General features: G+C 46.0%; 2 protein-coding genes and 1 pseudogene across 3 annotated transcripts; 2 read left to right on the plus strand and 1 right to left on the minus strand.

The window, feature by feature from the left end:
- Nucleotides 1-1363: 1363 nt before the first annotated feature.
- On the plus strand, nt 1364-3584 carry LOC132214520 (pulmonary surfactant-associated protein A-like). 2 transcript variants are annotated; one of them, XM_059661902.1, is made up of 4 exons: nt 1364-1556; nt 1827-1946; nt 2660-2737; nt 3208-3584. In XM_059661902.1, exons 1-4 carry the CDS (start codon nt 1385-1387, stop codon nt 3582-3584), a joined length of 747 nt encoding a protein of 248 aa, XP_059517885.1. In that variant the 5' UTR covers nt 1364-1384. The 2 variants fall into 2 exon arrangements, with proteins under 2 accessions (XP_059517885.1, XP_059517884.1); XM_059661901.1 differs by having other exon boundaries at nt 1385-1469; nt 1887-1946.
- Nucleotides 3585-13010: 9426 nt separating this feature from the next.
- LOC132214772 (mannose-binding protein A-like) lies at nt 13011-25088 on the plus strand. Its single transcript, XM_059662196.1, has 5 exons — nt 13011-13222; nt 14654-14843; nt 15220-15336; nt 23917-23991; nt 24636-25088. Exons 2-5 carry the CDS (start codon nt 14663-14665, stop codon nt 25007-25009), a joined length of 747 nt encoding a protein of 248 aa, XP_059518179.1. The 5' UTR covers nt 13011-13222; nt 14654-14662; the 3' UTR covers nt 25010-25088.
- LOC132214770 (bifunctional methylenetetrahydrofolate dehydrogenase/cyclohydrolase, mitochondrial-like) lies at nt 21794-23721 on the minus strand (annotated as a pseudogene).
- Nucleotides 25089-26520: the final 1432 nt, after the last annotated feature.

A 26520-nucleotide genomic window follows, 5' to 3' on the forward strand; every position in this document is an offset into this window, starting at 1 on the left:
CCACAGGCTCTAGAAGCAGGAGCGGGGAGGCCTGGGGGGCTGAGTGCTGGGCACACCCCGGGACAGGCCGTTTGTTCCAGGTCAGCCTGGCCACCCTCAGCTTGAGCCAGGGCCTCTGCTCTGCCTGGAGCCACATGGGCCCTTCCAAGCCGAGGAGGCTCTGGGGCTGGCCTGGCCCCATGGACATATACCTGGTGGCTGAGCTGCCCCTTGCTCTCCTGGGAAGAGTCCAGCCTCGGGATGCTCTCTCCTGGTGGTGGGCATTCAGGGGCTGGTGGTGCTTGCCGGTGGGTGTGTCAGCCGCCAGGATGGGCGTCACGGCCAGAGGGGAGGGCTTCCTTGCCACGTGCCCTACCGGGCCCTGGGTGAGTGCCCTCGTCCTGCACTGCTTGGAAACTGGTGGAGGGGACTGTCCCTTCTTCAGACGTGCAGTTGCTCTTTGCAGGCTTCCTAAGTGCCCCTCCATGCTGAGTGCCCGTGAGGAAATGCACTGTGTAAACAGATGGCTGCTTCCGGCCGGCCTCCCCGGAGTGGAGGCCCTTGTGACAGGAGCCTCTCCAGCGTGGAGAGGAAGCATGCTCATTTACCTCCGTATAAATGCTGCTGCCCACCCTCCACTCTGAGCTGGAGGCAGAGATCCACGTGGGCTCCGTGTGGGTGAGTGTAGCCCCATCCCCAGGTGCTGCCCATGTAAAGGTTGCAGGCGATGGGAACCAGCCCGGCAGTCACCTTCTCATATTTTGCTGGGCTCCTCAGCCAGGTCCATTCCCACCAGGAACTCAGCGAAACCTGACAGGGAGCAGAGAACAGTCTGCCAAGAAGGGGTCGCCTGAGCAGGAGGGGGGTCTCCCCATCACTGGCCATCTTGGAGTGGCCAGGCCATGGACGCTGGTCATCTTCATTCATCCTCAGGAACATGATCCCTTAGAACCTGAGAAGAGGGTGGCTGAGAGCATCAGGGGCCGATGGAGTGAGTGAGTGACCACACCGCTCCTCCCAGCAGCCGGGGAGGGCAGGGCAGGGCAGTCTCCAGGGCGCGGAAGTTCCAGCTGAATAAAGAGTGGTAGAGACACTTCACCGTGGTCGCCCAGCAAGGTGCAGAGACCCCATTAGAACCCAGGTCCTCTGGCTCTCCAGAGCGCTCCACCACGTACTCCTCACTTGCCCAGGTACCACACCACCTCATGCAGAGCAATGGAGCATGAGACCATGTCAGATGTCAGATGATGCTGGGAGTTTCCAAGGATGGTTTGGGTCCTCCCAGAGCTCCTGTCTGTACCTGGCCTTGAGGCTCAGCTGTGTGAGGGGAGGGAATACCTTTGCATATGCTTCAGGTGGCTGACAGCTCTTCCTTTCTTCAGGAGGAGCAGTTGGAGCAGAAGCTATGTTGCTGTGCCCGTTGGCCCTCACCCTCATCCTGCTGGTGGTCTCTGGCATCGAGTGTGAGCTGAAGGAAGTTTGTTCTGGAAGCCCGGGCATCCCTGGCACTCCGGGATCCCATGGCCTGCCAGGCAGAGATGGGAGAGATGGTGTCAAAGGAGACCCTGGACCTCCAGGTACTGGCTGGGAGACCCCTGCCTCAGCTGAGGGACAGTGACCTGTTTTCAGGATCCCAGTGTGTTTGGAGGGGGCCTAAGGGTCAGCTGGATGGTGAGGCATGGTGGGAGTTTCCCAGAGCCCTTAGAGCAGCCCTGGAGGGTCTCTCCTCAGAGTGCCCATTTACTGATAGACGACTCAGCCTAGCTGATAATGAAGGTCCTGTCACGTGAGTCCAACCCTGTTGTGAATGATCAATACCACGCGTCCATGTCCCCTTCTCTCTGCAGGCCCTATGGGCCCCCCTGGAGGAATGCCAGGCCCTCCCGGGCGTGATGGGCTGATTGGAGCACCTGGCATTTCTGGTGAGCGTGGAGACAAAGGAGAACCTGGTGAGAGGGGCCCTCCAGGTGAGCAAGGTGGGGAAGGCAGGCAGTGGCAACACGGGCACAGTGCCCATGTGATTGTCACATGAGGGAGGATGGGGATCAGACAGAACCATGGAGGTCCCCCAAGGGCATATTACTCAACCTAATAAGAGAATCTGAGATTGAGGAGAGACAGCAAAAGGTTGTGGGTGGTAGGGACCGATGGCTGTTGTAAGTGCTCCATGCATCACGGCTGCCATAGAGAAGGCACACGGTGTTGGGTGTGGGAAATGGGTAGTCCTGGGGGGCAGTTCCTAAGGGTGAGGCACTAGAGGAATTATGAAAGGTGTAGGGGGTACGTGGACTAAAGATCCAAGCAGACTGTGTGATTGGGAGCCCCACATGCAGAGGGAAAGTCCGAAGCGCTTAGTAATCCAGGTCCATCAGGAGCGTGCACAGAGAACCACACCTGCCCTGGGAAGGGGCTCTGCCCAGAAACCAGAAAAACCCACAGAGGTGGGCACACAGCCATCAAAGGCTGTGGCAGGAGAGGAGAGCGGAGAGGGCTCTGCAGGTGCAAGGCTGCGTGAAAGGACAAGTGTATAGGGAGTGTGGAGGCACGCTCCAAGATAGTGGACCCTTGTGACTTGGGGCCTGGGCAGTGGGTATGGACAAGTAGAGGGAAGAATGCCAGGCTCGCAGCTGGTATCACACTTGTTGGCTTGCCCTCATTCTGGATGGGGTTTTCTCTACAGGGCTTCCAGCTTATCTGGATGAGGAGCTCCAAACCACACTCCAAGACCTCAGACATCAAATCTTGCAGTCAAAGGGAGGTAAGGGACCCCTTAGGGCCTTACAGGACAGGGATTCTCCCATAAGTTCCCCTCATCCTCAGTACCAGGCTCCAGAACTTAGCAACTTGACAAACAGTTGTGGATATGCATGTCTTGGTGAAAATAATGATGCTTCCCTTTTTAATGTGTTTGATGGCCCAGAGGGGACAGAGGTAGACACAGATTAGCTCCCTACGTCATGGAAAAGCAAGGTCTCTGCCTGTCTTGATTTCCACTGAATCCCAGAAATTGCAGTTTGGGGCACATAGTAAGACAGTTAATAAGTAATTGTTAAATGCATGAGTGAATGAACAGAATGATGAGAGCACAGAGGAGAATTTAGAAAGACTAGGATTGGAAGACAGAGGGAAGACAGAAAGGCAGAGGTGAAGAGATTGGAGAGCATGTAAAGGCAGAGCCCAACTGAGGCAAAGAGGCCAGTGGTCTGACCCAGATTCCTCTGCTCTCAGTCCTCAGTTTGCAGGGTTCCATGCTGATGGTGGGAGAGAAGGTCTTCGCCACCAATGGGCAGACGGCCAATTTCGATGCCATTAGAGAGGCGTGTAGCAGAGCTGGCGGCAGCGTGGCAGCCCCGCAGAGTCCAGAAGAGAATGAGGCCATTGCAAGCATCGTGAAGAAGCACAACACTTACGCCTACCTGGGCCTGAGCGAGAGCGCCACCCCTGGAGCCTTCCGCTACCTGGATGACACTCCTGTAAATTACACCAAGTGGTACCCTGGGGAGCCCAGGGGTCGGGGCAAAGAAAAGTGTGTGGAGATGTACACAGATGGGCAGTGGAATGACAAGAGCTGCCATCAATACCGACTGACCGTCTGTGAGTTTTGAGCAGGCATCAAGGCCGCAGGAGAGATAGGGTCCCGCCTTGCTTTCAGCCGCCAACCTGTGGATCCCCCTGTATATCCTTTTCAACAACATTTACCTGTGGCTATTCCAGTTGGAGGTATTCTTAGCCACTCCACTCCCCATTAGGGCCCTCACGCTTCCCCTTTGATCACTAATCAATCTGACATGCCCCCTGGTGCTCCTTCTCAGCACTGCACTCTAGGCAGCCACTGCTACCTTTGTCCTTTGTCAAGAGATGAGACTCCTTTCTTCCTCCTCTTGTTCAGTTCCTTCATTTATAGGTGGTAACAGTGAGGTCCTGGGATGGAAGATCCCTCCAAAATCACACAAAGGGTGCCTGCTTCCTGGCTACCTCTACTCTTTCTCTGCAGCCCACTCCCTGCCCAGTCTCATCGATTTAGCAGTTCTGGTAAAGCATATGATAGAAACAGGTGGACTTCTGGGATATTCCAAATTTGGGGACTATCTGTCAGTCTGTGGCCTCTGAGGACCCATGTGGTCAGTCTTCCCATGGGGGAAGGGCTGGTGTTTCAGCATGATGAAGGCCAACCCACTATAGTGATTGGCATATATGATCCACTTTCTTGAGTCTTGGGGTACCAACTCAATTCCCTGACCCAAAAGCAGCAAGCCTAGACCTCTAGAGAAGATCTTAACCCCACCCCAGACATAACCCAAGTAACTTCCTTCTGACGGACATACTAGTATCTCCATACAACTTCAGATCTCATGAGGTGTTCACACCACTCATCATCAACCATTGACTATCTATTGAGCACATGCTATGTACCAGGCACCTTGACAAGCATTTTAGCAAATAAATATTATTTAATATTTACCTAATGCTATGGGACCATCATTATTTTCCATCTGAGGACACTGAAACTTAGAGAAGTTAAATGTTTTTGAGTTTTATTACATGGAGCAAGAGGCAGAGACTGGACTCAAACCCATCTACTTGGACCTGAAGATCATACACATAACCACCCTACTCTCTTACTGAACAGAGATGATTTAAATAAATCCTGAATGTGTTAACATCAGTCTCCATTGCTCTGGTTCCAAGAAACATCCCGTTTCTGTATTTTTATAAATCAACTTAACTGGCTCTGAGCCCCAACTTACCTAAAAAATGGAAAATTCAATCTCAGGTTATGCTTTCTTTGTTGAGTGGAGGGCAACCTGCTCTCCACTCATAGGTTATACAGGTGAATGAGGAGCTACAGAAAATGCCTGGAAGAACAGCAGTGTTGGTGGCTGGCATTAAGATAACTCCTCCCCTAAGTCTATGTATCCATTTTGGGTGGCGATTTCATGTGTTCATTTCCTACAGAGCCACATGGATGTTTTCCCTAGTCATGGCTCTGTCCCAGGCCTTGGTGAGCCACCCCAGTCTCAGGTCTGCAAGGAATGGGACCATGTCCCTACTGGCTTGAGGAGGCAACCACGTATGTGTCCCACCTTCAGAAAGGTCCTCACTTCTTCCACTTTCAAATCTTCTAAAGCTCTTCCTCACTGCATATAATTCTTTTTCTTAGGTAAGAGAGAGCTTTGAATCAAAACCCACAAAGCCAGATGGGAATGAGCAGAAATATTTCTCATTCTTTCATGAATGGCAATTTTTTAATCTGGTCACATTGCTACATGTGCTTAGGTCCCAGCACACAAATTATTAAGCCTTCCCCAAAATTCAAAAGAGCAAGCAGGAGAAGTATATTTTTCCTATTTTGTAGATCAACAGTCTAAGCCTCCAAAAATTGATGTTTTCTCATTTCTTATTAGATTTATTTTTTACTTATTTTATGGTTTTATTTGCTATTGTTACTATATTATTTTTATCACATTTAAATTAATTATTGATGGTTTATAAGAAAACTATTGATTTATTTTTTATTGATCTTATATTCAGCCATCTCTTTGGATTCTCATGTATCTCCTAATATTTCTAATATAATTGATTATCTTATATTTTAAAAGTATATGATTGTATTTACAAATGACAGGAATTTTTGTCTATCCATTATGATATTTACATTTCTTATATATAATTTTTATATATTTAAAGGTGCCAGGAGACCCTATATAGTGTTGAAAACCCTCAATGATAAATTATGTTTTTTGGGTGGCCCTGAATGTATAAATGGGAACACTTCCAATATTTCACCATTGAAAATATTGCTTATTTTAAGTCTGACAGATACCTTTTATCAAGGAAAAGAACTTCCCTCCTTTTCCTAGTTTGCCGTAACTCATTTTAATTATTAACATGTATTGAACTGTATCAGATTATTTTTGGCATTTCCTTTAGTCTAATAACACTAAACTGATGTCTAATATGGGTTGAGTCATCTCTAATTCCTGGGTACCAGCATCTGGAGCCCACAGGGGAGAATGAGAGGCTTTAAGTGCCTCATCTTTTAAGATTGGAGAAATGCCCCAAGGACCCCACTATGGAACCTGTAAGGAGGGGGCTGTTCAGTATGAGTGATTTAGTAATTCCTACCCCCATGGTCAGTATAAGGAGGAATAAATAGAGGAAAGAAGGCTGATGCACCTTGGGTAGAAATTATCTCTTCTTCTTCACTCCCTGAAGGAGGAGACTGTACTGTCTTCTTCCTAATTTTTGCAAGTAGGGATGCTCAATTGTTTCACCTTCCTCAATTAAGTCACCTAATGTAGAAATGGAGGGATTATATCAAGTTCTAAAATTACTGAAGTACTAAACCAGTAGATGGACTGATCTTGCTGAGGCCTGGGGAGATGGAGAAAGGGGAGAATAGAGCTGGGAACAAGAGTGTTTGGAGGCAATGTGGATTTCCATCAATTGTATGGGGTTTCCCTGGGGCTGTGTGAATGCCAATGTCATGGAAGTGAGCTGGGATTTAAATTCTAGTTGTGAGCAGGTTGCTTCCCTTGAAGCAGGGACACAGGAGCTCAAAGAAGAAGAGACAATGAATTGAAATGTCCACTGACATGATATGGATGGTAGGAAACATGCAGCTAGAGGCTTATAAGGTCCCTTGTCTGAAGAACTAGCTCTTGAGAAGGGTTGTCATTTGTAATCAAAGGGACTGAACAACCAGTCAGGGTGGGGCAAGAAGCAGCACTGTTCCCACTGACATGTGGTTCCTCCTGTGAGCAGGTATTGTCTACTATTGGATTCATCATTTTTTCTACAACCCACATATGGCAAGCAGTAAGAGAGAAGGCCTGCCCACCCTTCACTTCAAGAAGCCTGCACTCTATGGCCAGAGTAATGATGAATCAGAGATGAAACTGAGATCTTAATGACAAAACTGGAGTACAATTCATTTTAAATCAACCCTAGAAAGTTTTCATTGCAGGAAGAAAATGTATGAAGAATTTTGAGACCAGGTAAACTTCAAATTTTAAGATTGTATAAATCTGCAGTAAGACTCTTAAACTTCTTATATATTAAACTAGAGGCCTGGTGCATGAAATTCGTGCATGGGGGGTGTCCCTCAGCCTGGCCTGCAACAACTCCAGCATCTCTCACCCCAGCCTCTGGCTCAAGGCCCCTCCCTTCCGCTCCCTCTGTACGGCCGGGGCGGGGACACTGGGCTCGCATCGCTGCAAGCCCAGCATTTCTCGCCCTGGCCTCTAGCCTGAGGCCCCTCCCCTCCACTCCCTCCAGGCACGGACACTGGGCTCGCGTTGCAGGGGCTAAACCACCAGCATCCTGCCCCTGCCACTATGGGAACCGCCATCTTTGTCACAGAGTGATGGTTAATTTACATATTACTCATTTATTAGATAAGATTAGTGAGTTACATGGATTCATTTTTTGATATTGAACCATCCTTGCATTTCTAATATATACCTTACTTGGTCTAATGGCTGATACTCTCATCACACTTTATGCCAGGCACTATACTTGTATTAACTCACATTATCTTCTTTAGCCCTATTATCCCCAATTTACAAATAAGAATATTGATGAAAACAGATATTAAAGTGATTTGTCAAAGATCATGTAGTCACAAGATGGCGGCATAAAGTATATACCTTTACGTGCCGCCCCCCACAACCACATTAAAACTACAACTAAAAGACAAAACGGCGATCATCCAGAACCATGGGAAAGCTGGCTGAGTGGAAGTTGTACAAGTAGAAGGAAAGAAAAAAGTGCATTGAGGCTGGGTGGGAGGTGCGGAGGTGCCAAGAGCAGAGGTACGGAGGTGCGTGAACTGGGCTGCACCTGGGTGCAGAATTTTTTTTCAGTCGGGAGATACAAGAGCCCGACTGTACTGAACTTGTTTCCAATGAGACTCTAGGGACCCAGACTCCTACAGGAAGAAACTGGACTGTTTGGCATCGGGTCAGAAAGTGAGGGTGGCTTTCTTGCAGAACTGCTCCCAGAGATCATTGTTACTGTGGGGGTGCGGGACTCGGGGACTCGGGGACGCCTAGACACTGAGACACGGAGATGCATGGAGACACATAGAGTCACAGAGACGGCTGACAACAGCCATTGCTGTTTGCTCCGTCCCGGTGATTCTCTGAGACCCCGCCCCAATCAATTTGAAACCCCACTCAAGCTGTGCACAAATGAATCACCTGCCCTTTTGCAGCCTAACCTAACAAACTGCAGCTGGGTCAGAGAGCTCCAAAATTTCCAAACCCCAAACAAAGAGGAGAAATTGGCAGATCTTGCGGTAGCTCCTGCTGGGCGGACTCACACAGTGGTTGAATTTGCGCCTCCTTGGAGATCCAGGAGCCAGTGTACCCAGTGGTCAGATACCAGATTTCAACTCCTCATATCCATAAGTGACACACTCAAGAGGCAGACTCAGTGAGCACCAAAGCCCCACTGAAGCAAGTCCTGCCCCATAAGGGTGTCTCCAGCACAGAAGTTCTTCCACTATAGACACAGCGGGTCATTGCAGTCAATTGGCCTGGAGGTCATTTCTTCCCAGGGATACCAACAGCAATCAAGGCTTAACTACAACAAGACTGTACACCCAGCCCACAAAGGGGTGCACCAAGAGTGTCTACCTCAGGTGACTGGGGAGGCTGAGCCACTGGGCCCAGTAGGACACCTACCACACGAAGCCACTCTATAAACACAGGCAAGCAGCCAAAATGCAGAGACAAAGAAACATGTCACAAATTAAAGAAATGGAGGAAAGCAAATTACTGGATTTAGAGTTCAAAACCACAGTTATAAGGTTACCCAGGAATCTTCTACAAACCTCCGAGGTACTTAGTGAGACCTTCAAGGATCTTAATGAGAATGCCAAAAAAGTGGAAAAGGACCAGTCAGAAATTAAACATACACTGACTGAAATAAAGAATAATATACAGAGATCCAACAGCAGACTAGAGGATCCCAAGAATCAAGTCAAAGATTTGAAATACAAAGAAGCAAAAAACACCCAACTGGAAAAACAAAAAGAAAAAAGAATCCAAAAATATGAAGATAGTGTAAGGAGCCTCTGGGACAACTTCAAGCGTACCAACATCCGAATTATGGGAGTGCCAGAAGAAGAGAGAGAGCGAGATATTGAAAGCCTATTTGAAGAAATAATGACAGAAAATTTCCCCTACCTGATAAAAGAAATAGACTTATAAGCCCAGGAAGTGCTGAGAACCCCAAACAAAAGGAATCCAAAGAGGACCACACCAAGACACATAATAATTAACATGCCAAGGGCAAAAGCCAAAGAGAGAATCTTAAAAGCAGCAACAGAAAAAACAGTTAGTTACCTACAAGGGAGTACCCATATGATTGTCAGCTGATTTCTCAACAGAAACCATGCAGGCTAAAAGGGAGTGGCAAGAAATATTCAAAGTGATGAATAGCAAGAACCTGCAACCAAGATTACTTTACCCAGCAAAGCTATCATGTAGAATTGAAGGTCAGATAAAGAGCTTCACAGACAAGAAAAAGCTAAAGGAGTTCATCACCACCAAACCAGGATTATATGAAATGCTGAAGGGTATTCTTTAAGAAGAGGAAGAAGAAAAAGGTAAAGATAAAAATTATGAACAACAAAGTGACAACAAATACATATCTATCAACAAGTGAATCTAAAAATTAAGTCAATAAAAAAAATCTGATGAACAGAATAAACTGGTGAATATAATAGAAGCGGGGGCATAGAAAGGGAGTGAACTGACAATTCTCAGGGGGAAGGAGGTGTGAAGGGTGCGGAAGAGTTTGGACAAAAGTTTTATACCTATGGATGAGGACAGTGGCGGGGGGGGGGGGCATGGGATGGGGTGGGAGCCAGGTGTAGGGGAGTTATGGGGGGGGGGGGAAAGAGGAACATCTGTAATAATCTGAGCAATAAAGATTTATTTAAAAAAAGATCATGTAGCCAGTTACCGATAGAGCTGGACTATAAATACCGGAAGTCAGATTCCAGAGACTGTGTTATTAACCATTAATATTTGGCTAGACTTCATAGCCAATTATTACTTCAGGCTTTCAGGTGGGTAAGTGTGTACTCCACATCATATAATTATTCTGATATTAGTGGGTACCAGGAACATATGTTCTCATAATTAGAAAAAGCAGGAAGAGGCCAGGTTAAACTTACAAGCACATTGAAAGCTACTGCTCCCTTCATGTCTGCTCACTGTCACACAGCCAAGCCAAATATCAATAGGGTGTTTACTCAATGTACTCTGTCTAGTAGGAGACTCTACAAAGGGCTTGGATATAAAATTCTATGATAAGGACAAAATAAAATTCAATGATAGAAGACATTTCAAATGAAGAATAATAATTCAAACTACCATGATCATATTTGCTAAATTTATTATTTTTTTTGCAAGGAACCAGTTTTTGTTTTATTGTTAGCTCTATAGTTATTTCCATATTCTAGTTCATTAAATATATTATTTAATTTTTATTTTATTGATTTTTAATTTTATTTCCTATTTATTATTTATTTATTTACTTATACTGTTTTTCTAAAAATATTAATTTATCTGTCTCACAGAGTCAGCAGTCTTTGAAGGGCTACTTCTTTTTTATTTTTAAATTTTTATTGAATTTATTGGGGTGACATTGGTTAACAAAATTATATAGGTTTCAGGTGTACAATTCTATATTATGTCATCTGTATATGGTATTGTGTGTTCACCACCCAAAGTCAAGTCTTCTGTCACCATTTGTTCCCCTTTACCTCCTCACCTCCCTCCACCCCCTTTCCCTTATTGTCTGTGTCTATGAGTTTACTTTTTTGCTTAATCCCTTCACTTTCTTCAAACAGTCCCCCCAACTCTCCTCCCCCCAATAGCTGTTAATTTATTTTCTGCATCTATTTTGTTTGCTTATTTATTTTGTTCATTAGATTCCACATATAAGTGAGATCATATGGTATTTGTCTTTCTTTGACCGGCTTAGTTCACTGAGCATAATACTCTTCAGGTCCAACCATGCTGTCACAGACATCTTTTCGTATGTCTATTGTCCATCTGTATGTCCTTTTTGGAGAAGTGTCTATTCAGGTTCTTTGCTCATTTTTAATTGGATTGTTTCTTTTTAAGTGTTGAGCCGTGTAAATTCTTTATAAATTTTAAATATTAACCCCTTATCAGATGTATTCTTGGTGAATGTGTTCTCCCATTCAGTGGGTTGTCTTTTCATTTTGTTGATGATTTCCCTTGCTGGAGGACTATAGCTTTCACTCTGTTTATTTCCTACTGGGTTTGCCAATTTTTACTAAATGAACTCAAATTTACCTGATTCCATCTGAGCAAATCCTGGGTTAAGGGTAAGGTCCTTCATTGCTTTTATGTCCCCATGGTGCACTAGGTTGTGATGAGCTGAGACTCTTGAAAAACAATTTTTCATCTTGACATAAACAGAAAATGTATTAATAATAATCATAGCAAACAACAGTAATAGCACACACTCAAACCTCCAATCGATGAGAAGACAGACTTGTGGATATGTGTGCACAGAGTCAAGGCTTTCTTATTATGCCTTAGCTGACAGTGCACATTCCTTCCTCTGTCCCAAGCTCTTCTTCCTCTAAGTCTATAACACACTCAGGGTGCTGGTTTTATGTAGTCACTCAGTTTCAAATTTCTACCTCTCTGGGAGGTCTGCTCATGGGTTGAATGCCCCTTGTCCTCTGAATCTATTGGCCCTTCAAAGTTGTGTCAAGGACATCAGGAAACCCAGCCCTAAGAAGTGTCTTCTTTACAAAGAGCCCCTTTTAGTGCCTGGCAGGCTCCTTTACTACAGGAACCTGGGAGGACTGACGAACAGGTATGAGAACTTGAATACACAGAACTGATGACTTTTGAGAAGTCAAAACACCAATCACAAAGCAAGATCAAAGCAAGAGCAGTTCCTGCTCCCTACCAGGGAAAACCAAAACCTTTTGAGTTATTTGATAAGACTAAGTGCTTCAAAGAGTGAGTGTAACTTTCAAGGAAGGGCGGGAAATCAAAGGTCATGTCAGGGACTTAGAAAAAGTGACTTCATCAGGCTTTGACGATAAGAACTGGACACCCCTGAAAACCCAGGCATGGAGGAGCACGGACCAGTAGGGTATCTGCCCCACTCGGTCTCGCTTCTCTGCTCACTATCTCAGCAGGTCCTTCTGTGTACCTGGAGACAAGGAGCTGAATCAAATGTTCTTAGAAAAGTAAGAACACTGAAAAAGTGTCAGATGTTCATGCCAGCTGTAGAGAAATCAAGGGGGCTGCTCTGAGGACATGATGCAGGGGATTCAGTTGTTCCATTAATGTCTGGTGAGCATTGACTCTGTTTCCAGGGACTCTTCTAGGTGGGGATACAACAGCTGAAGAACAGGACTTCTGTTCTAAGGAATCGCATGGCCATTAAATACGCAACCAAATAAAGATTATGTGGCAGACATAAATTAAAGGCAGAGAATTACAATTTTGATAGAGTGGCTACTTAAAGTTAAATGGTTAGGGAAAGCCCTTTCTTCAGAGATAATATTTAAGCTGAAATCTGAATGACAACAAACAATTCTGCAAAGATAGAGGGAAGTGTCCTGGGCTGGCACAGTTAGTGCAAATGCCACATTCAGTTTTGAATGTAACGTACCTACAAATACTTCTCCTTGTGCTTAACCCTGTGACATGCCCAAGGAAGACATTTGATAAATGTTCTGAATGAGAAGGGTGGAAAGAGAGGAGTCAGTGTTGTCAGTAGACTAACCAGAAATGGAGGGCAAACTACAGATACAGAGTTGTGTGCCTGTGCATGTGTGCGTGTGAGTGCACATGTGAGCATGTGTCTGGTAGAATGTCTATACTTGTCTCTTCTATAAAAAATGTCTGCAGGAAAATAGCCTGAGAAGCTGTGATTCTAGAGGGTCAGTTGTTGAGTTATAGAGATGGATGCATGGGAGGGGCCAGTAGAAGGAGGAGTTTAGGGTATTAAAGTAGAGAGCTGCCCAGTGTGGCTGAAGGGCCCACCATCAGCCCTGGAGAGCTGCCCAGCATACAGGAGTTCTAATAATGGTTGTTTATTAACTTGGGGTGAAGGCCAGTCCAGCACTGTCCCTGTCGCCAGGCTAATTGGGCCTGACGCTGCTGAGGCATCTGCCAGAGGCCTGGGCTAGAGGACAGCTTCCCTGCCACAGCCTTCGTGCTCAGAGGAGGCCCTAGTAAGTCGTTTCTGGAGGACAGAGGTGGAGTCCTGGGCCAGGAGTCAGGCCACTTGACTTGATCCACGTAAGGTCCAGACAGGGGTGTTGGTGGGGTTGTCAGGCCCACTCAGGGCCTCTGTCTCTCTCTGCCTTGTGGCGTTTATTTTCTTCTTGAATCCACTTGACTATCTGCAAACTAAAGGGTGGTCTTTTCAGTCAAAGGGAAGAATGGAAGTGGGGTATGTTTAAACCTGACCTTGGCCTTTGGTATAATCAGGGAAAGGGGAAAAGAAGATAGAAAAAGGAAAGGTGGAGAAAATGTGATACAGTTTCCTTCCAACTCACTACTTCTCACTGCATCCTGGAGGGAGGGAATGGCTCTGGGAGCTCCAGGGTAGGCAAGGGCAGATGGTAGTTATGGACCAGCAACATTGGGATTAGCGGCCAGAGAGGAGCAGAGGGAGAGGCCCATGGGGCTGGGTTGCGAAGACTTCCTGGAACAGAGACCAGCTTGAGCAAAGGCTGGAGGGGACTCTGACAGCAGGTTGGGGATACAGAGCTTGCGGGACTAAGGGCAGAATGCAAAGAAGCCTGCCAGGAGAAGAAGAATGTGCTGAAATCCTGCCAGGCCCAATATAAACAGAAATTTTAGGAGCCTGGGTTCTGGCTGGCAAAAATATAAATAAATGCCTCACAGTAGAAAACTTCAAACCAAGGGAGGAAAACATATCTAAGTCTTACCTGGCCAGGATCAATGATCAAAGAAGGTTCCTTGGGAGGGCCAGAGCCCTGCCTCAGGGCACTCTGGGTCCTGAGCACCAGCAAGGGCCTGTCATAAAGTAAAAACTGTAGATGAAATGATTGACAGACTTCGGGAAACAACTGTGGTTCTGAGGTTAGGTGAACCCCGAAGTGTAAAAGGGATTGTTATGTGAAATGAGAGAATGGACGTCAGAAACCAGGTTCTGCCAAGAAATGGGCCTTGTGGGAGCTTGGATCTCCTGCTACAGTTTGAGTCTAGCTCTCAGGCCCATAGGAAGGAGAAGAAGAGGGAATCTGAAGCCTGCTTAGTCCTCAAAGACTGGGGTTGAGAGAGGAGCAGAGGCTCACACAGGCAGTGAACTTGCCTTTGCGCCAGAATTAGGTCATTTCCAGACCCTGTGGGCTCTGATGCATAGGGCCTGCCTCACCCCCTAAGCCTTGTACCCACAGGGGCACTGGAGGCCCAGGGAGAATGGGCTTCTACCAAGTTCTCTTGCATCTACCTTGGCTTTATCACTGATCCAATTCTAACTTCCTTGTCTGTCTTCTTAGCAGCCTGGGAGAAACTCAGAGTTAAAGCTGGTGTGTCTGTGTCCTGAGCACAGGGGCCAGCACACCAGAGGTGGTAGCGGATGTTGGCTACACGGGATGAGATGCAATTCTTTCCCTCATTCCCTCCACTACCAGGTGAGGACCATGTTGTGGTTTGTATCACTTCCCACCCTTCTGTGTGTGGTGACAGTGTCCTTCTCAGAACCCACAACCTGTGAAGATGCCCAGAAGGCCTGCTCAGTGATTGCCTGTGGCATCCCGGTCACCAATGGCACCCCAGGCAGAGATGGGCAAGACGGAGCCAAGGGAGAAAAAGGAGAACCAGGTACCCAGGCTGGTCTGACTTCTTGAATCTTTACTCCCCAGAGGGATCTGGGGCAGAGCCATGAGCAGGCTCCCCTTACATTATGATGGGCTTGAATCTCTCAGGATAATTCCTGTACATTGTCATTCTCTCTTAAACAAAGACTCTGCTGTGACCTGGCTCCCACCTTTCCACGCAGGAATCGGTGGGGTGTGGTTGTCCTTAAGAGGCGGTATCTGCAGCCCGGGCAGCTGGCGCTGGAGGCAGGAGGTCTTTCTTTCGCAGGTCACCACTGGTTTGCTGTGGTTTCTGGAGTCAATGTGAATCTCGTGCTGAGCTTTTGGAGGAAGAGAATGAGAGACAGACACTGGGTCACATGTCCTTCATCTTCCAACAGGGCAGGGGCTCCGAGGCTTGCAGGGCCCTCCAGGGAAACTGGGGCCTCCAGGAAGTAGAGGGGCTCCTGGGCCGCAAGGAGTGAAGGGCCAAAAAGGAGATCGTGGAGACAGTTCAGGTAAGAGGCCCATCTCAGCATGGCGTGGGCTGAGGGGAAAGGCTGGGGAACTTGAAGGCCAGGTGGGAGGGGCCCTTCACTTCTGCCCCACTGGCAGACCTCCCCTCTGCTTCCTGACCCAGCACTCTCACTCCCCCCAGTCCTACTTGGGGCCTGAAGGGATTCCCACAGGCGCCTGAGAACAGACTTGCTACCCTGCTGGCCATTCCTCGCTCCCTCAGCTGGAGCAGCCAATGCCAGGCTCCAGGATGTGCGGGAGGAAATCAGTCCCCTCTGAGGTTGGGTTGAAGTCCGTTGTCACAAGAGTGGCAAGAAGATGGTATGCTTCACAAGATCCCTGGTGCAATAGAGTAATGAATAGAGTAACGGAATAAATTCATCCAAAGTGAAATAAAGTAATTAGTAGCAACAAAACAAAAGTGATGACCTCACATAAATATTTGCCTGCCGGCCCATCATGATTATAAGAATATTAAAAGCTCACCTGGAATAAGAAATGAAAGCATGATTAAGAAAACTTTTCAAAAAGGAGAATGAGTTCAGTCTTTTCTTATAAATAAGTGTAATATTACAGTATTTAAGCAGTATGTGAAGAAAAAAATCCAGAGCTATAGTTTGCAAGTTACCGTTACTGCTATTATTATTACTAGTTTCAGAGTTACAGTTTATAAGAGTTATGAATTATGTCTGAGAAGGCAGGAATAGTTATGTTTTATTGTTTTGCTTCCTTATTTTTCTAAAATAAGCATACTTCTTCTTTTTTTAAATTAAGTCTTTATTGTTCATATTATTACATTTGTTCCTCTTTTTCCCCTCATAGCTCCCCTCCACCCAGTTCCCACCCCATCCTCCGCCCTCACTCCTCACCCACTGTCCTCATCCATAGGTGCATGATTTTTGTTCAGTCTCTTCCCGCATCCCCCACACCCCATTCCCCCCCAAGAATAGTCAGTCCATTCTTTTTCTATTTCCCTGATTCCATTATAATCACCAGTTCATTCTGTTCATCAGATTATTTATTCACTTGATTTTTAGATTCACTTGTTGATAGATGTGTATTTGTTGTTCATAATTTGTATCTTTACCTTTTTCTTCCTCTTCCTCTTCTTAAAGGATACCTTTCAGCATTTCATATAATCCTGGTTTGGTGGTGATGAACTCCTTTAGCTTTTTCTTGTCTGTGAAGCTCTTTATCTGACCTTCAATTCTGAATGATAACTTTGCTGGGCAAAGTAATCTTGGTTGTAGGTTCTTGGCATTCATCACTTTGAATATTTCTTGCCACTCCCTTGTGGCCTGCAAAGTTTCTGTTGAGAAATCAGCTGACAGTCGTATGGGTACTCCCTTGTAGGTAACTGACTTTCTTTCTCTTGCTGCTTTTAGGATTCTCTTTGTCTTTTGCTCTTGGCATTTAAATTATGATGTGTCTTGGTGTGGTCCTCTTTGGATTTCCTTTGTTTGGGGTTCTCTGCACTTCCTGGACTTGTAAGTCTATTTCTTTCACCAGGTATGGGAAGTTTTCTGTCATTATTCCTTCAAATAGGTTTTCAATATCTTGCTATTTCTCTTCTTCTGGCACCCCTATAATTCGGATGTTGGTGCGCTTGAAGCTGTCCCAGAGGCTCCTTACACTATCTTCCTATATTTGGATTCTTTTTTCATTTTGCTTTTCCAGTTGGGTGCTTTTTGCTTCTTCGTATTTCAAATTGTTGACTTGATTCTTGTGATCCTCTAGTCTGCTGTTGGGAGTCTGTATAATATTCTTTATTTCAGTCAGTGTATGCTTAATTTCTAGTTGGTCCTTTATCACAACCTCTAGGGTCTCATTAGATTTCTTGTACATCTCATTAAGTTTATCAGCAGTTTCTAGAAAATTCTTGAAAGACCTTAAAAGTGTGGTTTTGAACTCTATATCCAGTAGTTTGCTTTCCTCCATTTCTGTCATTTGTGTCTTGTTTCTTTGTCTCCGCATTTTTTCTTTTTGCTTCCCTGTGTTGATAAAGTGGTTTTTCTGTGCTAAGTGTCCTCTAGGGCCAGTGGTTCAGCCTCCCCAAATACCTGAGGAGGACACTCTTGGTGCACCCCCTTGTGGTCTTTGTGCACAGTCTTGTTGTAGTTAAGCCTTGATTGTTGTAGTTAACACTGGGAGGAGTTGACCTCCAGGCCAATTGGCTGTGAGAATAAGCTGTGTCTGCAGTGGAAGAACTTCTGTGCTGGAGACACCCCTTCGGGGAAAGACTTGCTTCAATGGGGCTTTGGTGCTCACTGGGTCTGCCCCCTGAGTGTGTCCTTTAAGGATCTGAGAAGCTGCAAACTGGATGGTCCCACTCTGACCTCTGGGTTTCCTGGCTCCTGGATCTCTAGGGAGGTGTTAACCTAGCCTTTGCCTGAGGCTACCCATCAAAAGCCTCCCAGCAGGGCTTGGGCGGGGCGGGTCCCACGGAATCAACAGGGTGGGCAAGCAGTTATGGCTGCTCTCAATCCTGCCCTCAGAGGGTCTGCTTCTCAGTGTCCCGGTAATCGCTGCACACACCTCCGAGAGAAAGCTGCCCTCGAGTTCCGACTGATGCCAGACAGTCCTGCTTCTCCCGTATAAGTCTGGGTCCCTAGAGACTTGCCCGGAACTGGAGCTCAGAGCCTTAGACTTCCTCCTGATTGAAAACGACAACTGCGCCCTCAGCCGCCAGCCCGCTCTGTGTGTGCCTCTTTTTTTTTTTTATTGCTTAAAGTATTACAAAGGGTATTACATATGTATCCATTTTATCCCCCCGCCCTAGACAGTCCCCTAGCCTCCCCTATCACCCAGTGTCTTATGTCCATTGGTTATGCTTATATGCATGCATACAAGTCCTTTAGTTGATCTCTTACCCCCCTACCTCCTGCCCCCCAACCCTCCCTGGCCTTCCCGCTGCAGCTCGACAATCTGTTTGAGGCAGCTCTGCCTCTGTATCTATTATTGTTCAAAAGTTTATAATGGTCTCTATTGTCCACGAATGAGTGAGATCATGTGGTATTTTTCCTTTATTGACTGGCTTATTTCACTTAGCATAATGCTCTCCAGTTCCATCCATGACGTTGCAAATGGTAAGAGTTCCTTCCTTTTTACAGCAGCATAGTATTCCATCGTGTAGATGTACCACAGTTTTCTAATCCATTCATCTACTGATGGGCACTTAGGCTGTTTCCAGATCTTAGCTATGGTGAATTGTGCTGCTATGAACATAGGGGTGCATATATCCTTTCTGATTGGTGTTTCTGGTTTCTTGGGATATATTCCTAGAAGTGGGATCACAGGGTCAAATGGGAGTTCCATTTTCAGTTTTTTAAGGAAACTCCATACTGTCTTCCATAGTGGCTGCACCAGTCTGCATTCCCACCAGCAGTGCACAAGTGTTCCTTTTTCTCCACATCCTCTCCAGCACTTGTCGTTTGTTGATTTGTTGATGATAGCCAGTCTGACAGGTGTGAGATGGTACCTCATTGCTGTTTTCATTTGCATCTCTCGGATGATTAGTGACTTTGAGCATGTTTTCATATGTCTCTTGGCTTTCTGGATGTCCTCTTTTGAAAGGTGTCTATTTAGGTCTTTTGCCCATTTTTTGATTGGATTGTTTATCTTTCTTTTGGTAAGTTGTATGAGTTCCCTATAAATTTTGGAGATTAGGCCCTTATCAGATATGTCATTGGCAAATATGTTTTCCCACACAGTGGGTTTTCTCGTTGTTTTGTTGATGGTTTCTTTTGCTGTGCAGAAGCTTTTTATTTTGATGTAGTCCCATTTGTTCATTTTTTCTTTAGTTTCAAGTGCCCTAGGAGCTGTATCAGTGAAGAAATTGCTTCGGCATATGTCTGAGATTTTCTTGCCTTTGGATTCTTCTAGAATTTTTATGGTATCCTGTTGTACATTTAAATCCTTTATCCATTTTGAGTTTATTTTTGTGTATGGTGTAAGTTGGTTGTCTAGTTTCATTTTCTTGCATATATCTGTCCAATTTTCCCAACACCATTTATTGAAGAGACTATCTTGGCTCCATTGTATGTTCTTGCCTCCTTTGTCAAATATTAATTGAGCATATTGGTTCGGGCCGATTTCTGGGCTCTCTATTCTATTCCATTGATCTATATGCCTATTCTTGTGCCAGTACCAGGCAGTTTTGAGAACAGTGGCTTTGTAATACAACTTGATATCTGGTATTGAGATCCCACCTACTTTGTTCTTTTTCAGGATTATTGCAGCTATTCGGGGTGTGTGTGCCTCTTTACCTTAGTATTTTACGTCCGCACCGTGCCTCCTCTGAGTCTTGGTATGCTTTTCTCTTTCCTTCCAGTTGTAGAATTTCCACTCAGCCAGCCTTCCTGCGGTTCTGGATAATTTCCGTTCCGTCTTTTAGTTGTATTTTTTTTTTCATACTAGTCAGAGTGTTTTATTAAAAAAAAAACAAAATAAAACAAAAAACTTAATCAGAAAGTCTGATTAAGGAGAACCAAGATGGCGGCATAGGAGTTTAACGCCGGAGTTTGCTGCTTTGAACAACTACTTCAAAAGTGAAACTAAAAGACGGAACGGACATCACCCAGAACCACAGGATCACTGGCTGAGTGGAAGTCCTACAACTAGGAGGAAAGAGAAACGCATACGGACACTCAGAGGAGGCGCAGTGCTGAAGTCAAATTCTGAGGTGAGGAGTACGCGGAGCGGGCTGGTGGCAGAGGGCGCGGTTGGCGTTTTCAATCAGGAGGGAGTCACAGACTCTGAGCTCCAGATACAGGCGAGTCTTTAGGGACCCAGACTCAAACGGGAGAAGCGGGACTGTCTGGCTTCAGTCAGAGCGAGTGCAGCTTTCTCTCCCAGCTTTGCAGCGGATGCTGGGACTCAGAGAGGCAGAGCCCCTGGGGACAGGACTGAGAGCCGCCATAACTGCTCTCTCCGGCCCACCCTGTTGATCCTGTGCTACCCACCCTGCCCAAGCCCTGCACAGAGGCATTTGCCGGATAGCCTCAGGCAAAGGCTAGATTAGCACCTTCCTAGAGGACAGAAGTTCTCTCACTGCTGACACAGCTGATTCTCATAGCCACTTGGCCTGGAGGTCAAACCCTCCCTGGTATTAGCTACAACAATCAAGGTTTAACTATAAGACTGCGAACAAAGACCACTAGGGGGTGCACCAAGGAAGCATAACAAAATGCGGAGACAAAGAAACAGGACAAAATTGTCAATGGAAGATATAGAGTTCAGAACCACGCTTTTAAGGTCTCTCAAGAACTGTTTAGAAATCGCCGATAAACTTAATGAGATCTACACGAAAACTAATGAGACCCTTGATGTTATATTGGGGAACCAACTAGAAATTAAGCATACACGGACTGAAATAACGAATATTATACAGACTCCCGACAGCAGACCAGAGGAGCGCAAGAATCAAGTCAATGATTTGAAATGCGGGGAAGCAAAAAACACCCAACCGGAAAAGCAAAATGAAAAAAGAATCCAAAAATGCGAGGACAGTGTAAGGAGCCTCTGGGACAGCTTCAAGCGTACCAACATCAGAATTATAGGGGTGCCAGAAGATGAGAGAGAGCAAGATATTGAAAACCTATTTGAAGAAATAATGACAGAAAACTTCCCCCACCTGGTGAAAGAAATGGACTTACAGGTCCAAGAAGCACGGAGAACCCCAAACAAAAGGAATCCAAAGAGGACCACACCAAGACACATCATAATTAAAATGCCAAGAGCAAAAGATAAAGAGAGAATCTTAAAAACAGCAAGAGAAAGAAACTCAGTTACCTACAAGGGAGTACCCATACGACTGTCAGCTGATTTCTCAACAGAAACTTTGCGGGCCAGAAGGGAGGGGCAAGAAATATTCAAAGTGATGAATACCAAGAACCTACAACCATGATTACTTTATTCAGCAAAGCTATCATTCAGAATTGAAGGTCAGATAAAGGGCTTCACAGATAAGGAAAAGCTAAAGGAGTTCATCACCACCAAACCAGGATTATATGAAATGCTGAAAGGTATCCTTTAAGAAGAGGAAGAGGAAGAAAAGGGTAAAGATACAAATTATGAACAACAAATATGCATCTATCAACAAGTGAATCTAAGAATCAAGTGAATAAATAATCTGATGAACAGAATGAACTGGTGATTATAATGGAATCAGGGAAATAGAAAAAGAATGGACTGACTATTCTTGGGGGGGAAAGGGGTGTGAGAGATGCGGGAAGAGACTGGACAAAAAATCGTGCACCTATGGATGAGGACAGTGGGTGGGGAATGAGGGTGGAGGGTGGGGTGGGAACTGGGAGGAGGGGAGTTATGGGGGGGGAAAAAAGAGGAACAAATGTAATAATCTGAACAATAAAGATTTAATTAAAAAAAAAGAAAGTCTGATTAAATTCAATATTAACTCAAGCTCTCAAAAACCTACTGGGGAAAGCCAATAGGTGCATCAGAGAAAGCAGGCAGTAGGCCGACAATTCTTTGGTGGAAAAGGCAGTTGCATATGTATACAAATGCCCTAATGATTATCAAGCCCAAGTTTTGTTTTTCAAAAATAGGTTTCAAGATCTACTAAAGAAACCATACAGACTTCCCCAACAGTACAAAAAAATTAACAATAAAGTTTAAGGATATAGGAAAAACCAAATATGACAATACATGTGAATTATTTATAAAATAAGCCTTTCGATCCCAGAAAACCAAAAGGGGACCTCATGAATGGCAACACACATAAAATAAAGGCTAATAGCACACAGACATTTTCCCAACGACTAACTAAGGTTTAAAAATGACAGGATACTATTAACAGGTAGCTTTTCTTCTGGTTATCAGTCAATATTAAATTAGGGTAAATTTTTTTCTACTCAAATTACTATCAGTTCTTCTTTTGTACCTTTTCCTTAATTTTCTCTAGCAACGTTTTTCCTTTGGTTTGACCAGTTGAGCTCAAAAGATTTGGAACCTAAAGTGAGTATCAACTCTTATTGGAATAGCACTTGGGAAATGCAATCCTGGAAAAGGCAATTTGTAACTGAAGTGGTCTGACAAAGTAAAGCAGCCCTTCTCAATGGGAGTGTCCCCCATGCAATCACCAGGCTAATGGCTCCTCTTATGGCCAGATCACATGACCCAGCATGATAATGGCATGATCCCTGGTGAGATACTGGGGAGAGCTATGTGACAAGCATCCACCCACTTAAGCTTTTAATAAATACAAAGCACTGTTTAAAACCATGTCAGTAGAATAAATAAGAGATGCTGCATTTCTATTGGCCTGTTGTGCCTCTTGAACTGGCTTGGAGTACTGTTCATTACCCAGAAGACACACTAGTTAGTTGCTACTCCAAGCTCTTTAGACTTTAGTACCACCTGCTCTTCAAGCCTCAGCACCATTTTTGCAGGGATAATGGTATTCTTCATTAGCATCGCCACTGTCATGGGACCAACACCTCCAGGGACTGGGGTAATGCAACCGGCTTTTTTCCGGACTTCTTCAAAATCCACATCTCCAACCAACTTGGGTTTAGCAGTGGTAGGATCCTGAATTCTATTTATTCCCACATCAATGACGGCTGCTCCCTCCTTGATCATATCTGCTGCGATCAAATTTGGAATGCCTGCAGCAGAGATCACAATATCTGCAAGAATGGTATGTGTTTTCAGCTGCTTTTTGGGGGTGTATCGATGCGATATCATAACAGTGGCATCACCTCCAGGACATTCGTGCACCCCGTCTGTGTGCAGCAACATTGCAATGGGCATCCCAATGTTTTTGGACCTTCCAGCTACAACCACATTCTTCCCTAAGGTCGAAATGCCAGTTCACTTAATGATCTCCCACACACCCCAGGGGGTAGCCGATAACATGGAATACTGGTACACATTCGCCCCACATTGATTACATGGAAGCCATCAACCTCCTTGTCTGGAGAAACAGCGTTGCAGATCTTCCTCTCATCTATGTGCTCAGGAAGCGGCAGCTGAACAAGGAGGCCATCGACGTTATCATCATTATTTAGTTTATTGATTAAGTTCAACAGTTCTTCCTCTGAAATTGAAGCAGGTTTCACAATTGTCTCACTGTTGATTCCCACATCTGCAGCAGCCTTGGTTTTGTTGAGGACATAGGAATGACTTGCAGGATTCTCGCCAACCAGGTATGGCTGCTTGTTGCCGCTGCCACCCACTCTTCCACCTCCTGCCGCACTTCCTGCTTGATCGATCTGCTGGGCAAGTTTCCTTCCAGAAATGACAACAGCTTCATTTCGAACAGACGAGAAATGGAGTGGACAGTGACGGAGGCAGCAGTTCTGTGCGGGTCGCAGCAGCCGGGTGGCCAACGTGGACACGAGGGATGAAGCAGCCATGCCCCACACTGGCGTTGGAGCCTGAAGAGAGCTTTTAGTTGTATTTTTGAAGTGGTTGTGCGAGGCAGCAAACTCCGGTGTTTACCTATGCCGCCATCTTGGTTTCCCAAGCATACTTTTTAATAAGCTTTTTTTACCCAAAAAATACTCTGTTCTTGAATTTAGGGTCTTTTTCTCAATATATGCCCTTCTCTCATTGCTTTGCAGTTACAGAGACTAAGCTGGCTAACTTAGAGAGAGAGCTGAGGAGCCTGAAGGCGGAACTAGACCGCATCAAAAAATGTAAGCCTCTTCCTGCCCCTCTGGGTTCCCGATCTCTCCTTGTCCTTGAGCGCTCTGGGTTTTTGGGAGGTGGAATAGAACTAACAATTATGACCACGAATTATATACCGGGGCCTGTGCTAGGTTGGCATTTTCTCATAATATGGTTTCATTCTGTCCTCTCAACACTGCTGTTTGTGAGCATTACGCTTATTTAATTTACTGGTGAGAGAAAATAGGTCCAGGAATTGCAGATAATTCATTCAGCATCACCCAGGTGGGAATAAGTAAAGGAAAGATTGCATGGAGGTCTGCTGCCTCCAAATCTTCGCTCCTTCCTCAGCACCTGCTGATCTCAGATGGCTGTCCCTGTCCCTTTCTATCCTGGTGTCCAAGCCTGGCAGCGGTGCCCACACTTGTTTCCCTGTCCACCTGCACTGGAGGAGTTTGCGCCGGGGGACTGTCTCCAGGACAGGCGCCCCCAGGAGAGGCCGGGCTCTGCTACAGCCTTCCCTACGCTGAAGGAGCTCCTCCTCACTAGGACCTGACCTGAGGGGGTTGCACATGGGCTCCTTTTCAGAATCTTGACTCCCCAACAAGGGCGTGGTCACCTACTGGCCTGAGCTTCAGGCCAAGTGAATCCCACCCATCCTTTGTGATTTCAGTGCTAACCTTCTCCTTGGGCAAGAGATCTGGAAAGAAGCTCTATGTGACCAACGGTGAAAAGATGCCTTTTTCCAAAGTGAAGGCTCTGTGTGCTGAGCTCCAGGCCACCGTGGCCACCCCCAAGAACGCTGAGGAGAACAAAGCCATCATGGACGTGGCCAATGACCATGCCTTCCTGGGCATCACAGATGAAGCGAGCGAAGGCCAGTTTGTGTATGTGACAGGAGGGAGGCTGACCTATAGCAACTGGAAGAAGGATGAGCCTAATGACTTTGGCTCAGGGGAGGACTGTGTGATCCTTCTAACGGATGGGATCTGGAATGATGTCTCCTGCTCTTCCTCCTTCGTGGCCGTCTGTGAATTCCCAGCCTGAAGAGGCAGTTCCTCAGCCCCTCCTTGGCTCGGCTGAGCTCTCTGCTTCCCTAAAAGAAAATTCAGTGATGTTTTTCTCATGCCCAGTGTTGACTCATTCTTTGGTGGGGATGGGAGGAAAGTGAAGGGATGGATTTGATTATGGGATTAGGGAGTGAAAAGAGGCTGACATGAGGGTTTCTGGTCCAGTTCTTGGCAGAGGACACCCACTGTCTTGCCTAAGAGCATAGCACTGGGTCACAGTCAAACCATGGAAAGGGCCCAGCCTAGCCCTGTCCTTTCTCAGTGAGGACACTGTGGCCCGTCACAGGGACCCATGGAGGGCCACATCTGTGTCAGTCAGCTTTGGATTTTGGCCTCCAAGAGAACCAATCCTTTTGTCCAAGTGCTGCCACCACTTGATGCCATCGATCCCTCCCCATGGCTAGCCCTGTCCTATCTGTGACATGGATATGTCTTTAGTTGCTCATGTGCTGCACCAGAAAACCCTTCACCGACTGTAACACCTAGCAATATCCAATGTCCATGTTAGAAGTCCAAACCTGTAGAGAATGTTTATACAAGTCTAGCCGAATCGAACAGAGGATACACTAGAAGCCAGAAAAAAGCCCGAGAAAATGCTTCTCAGAATGACAGTTTGTAGCTTCCTTTGTGCACTTGGAATTGAGGAGGGAACTAAGGGAGAAAACTGAAGGTGGAGGAAAGCCAGGCAGGAAATGGATTGCAGGGCAGGTGATGAGATTCCATGCTCTCTTGAGGGTGGTTTCTCTTGAGGGCTCTGAAAAGAGGCAGTTCAAAGGTGTGTTAACCCTTTTACTACAAACACTAGATGCCTGCAGTGTGACTACTCACTGTGGCCTGCCCAGTTAGAAATCTGTGATCAGATCACCCTGTGAGGTTACAGTCCATGGAACCCCTTTTGCTTCCACACGAACATGACACCATGATTAATACCAGGAATCCCCAAGTGGCTGTGGCCTCCTTAGAGCCACCAGGGCAATCTTGAGGACAAAGGACAGCCTTTCCTCCCAGCGTACTTTTAGGACCCTGATTTGATATGGCCCCTGCCAGCGTCACTGTGGGGGCAAAAGGTCAGGCAGACTCCTGACCTCCCTCTTCACAGGGCACTAGCAGTCTCAGTCTGTCCGTGTTCAGAGCCCCTTCCTCCTGGGACATCCTCATCCCATTATAGGTCAATGGGTCCACTATTAGTAGACACAAGAGGAAAAACTCCCTAATGGTGAGCGTCACACCCTGTGGGTGAAATGATGCAGCATCAACCAGTCGGCCAACCATACCCCCTCTGAGCAGGATTCTGACGCTGTGGGCCCACAGGCCTGCTCATGACCATGCATGTTTGTAGCAATCTCAGGGTTTGTGGAGCTGAGAGGCTGCAGATCCCATGCATGAAACTGGAGAGAGAGTGAATTTCAGCTCCACTTTGAGGCCATTCACCAAATAAGATTGAAAAATAGCTCATGAATGTGCCAAAAGCCACTTAAGAAAATGTTT

Source organism: Myotis daubentonii, chromosome 13 (genome assembly GCF_963259705.1).
Source record: "Myotis daubentonii chromosome 13, mMyoDau2.1, whole genome shotgun sequence".
Taxonomy (NCBI): Eukaryota; Metazoa; Chordata; class Mammalia; order Chiroptera; family Vespertilionidae; genus Myotis; species Myotis daubentonii.

Excerpts from the sequence above, each read along its gene's own strand:
- LOC132214520 (XM_059661902.1), top strand. The coding sequence starts at position 1,385 with ATGTTGCTGTGCCCGTTGGCCCTCACCCTCATCCTGCTGGTGGTCTCT. Across the intron at positions 1,557-1,826 it reads AGGAGACCCTGGACCTCCAG|GCCCTATGGGCCCCCCTGGA; the intron begins GTACTGGCTGGG and ends TTCTCTCTGCAG. Across the intron at positions 2,738-3,207 it reads AATCTTGCAGTCAAAGGGAG|TCCTCAGTTTGCAGGGTTCC; the intron begins GTAAGGGACCCC and ends CTCTGCTCTCAG.
- LOC132214772 (XM_059662196.1), top strand. The coding sequence starts at position 14,663 with ATGTTGTGGTTTGTATCACTTCCCACCCTTCTGTGTGTGGTGACAGTG. Across the intron at positions 14,844-15,219 it reads GGGAGAAAAAGGAGAACCAG|GGCAGGGGCTCCGAGGCTTG; the intron begins GTACCCAGGCTG and ends ATCTTCCAACAG. Across the intron at positions 23,992-24,635 it reads ACTAGACCGCATCAAAAAAT|TGCTAACCTTCTCCTTGGGC; the intron begins GTAAGCCTCTTC and ends TTGTGATTTCAG.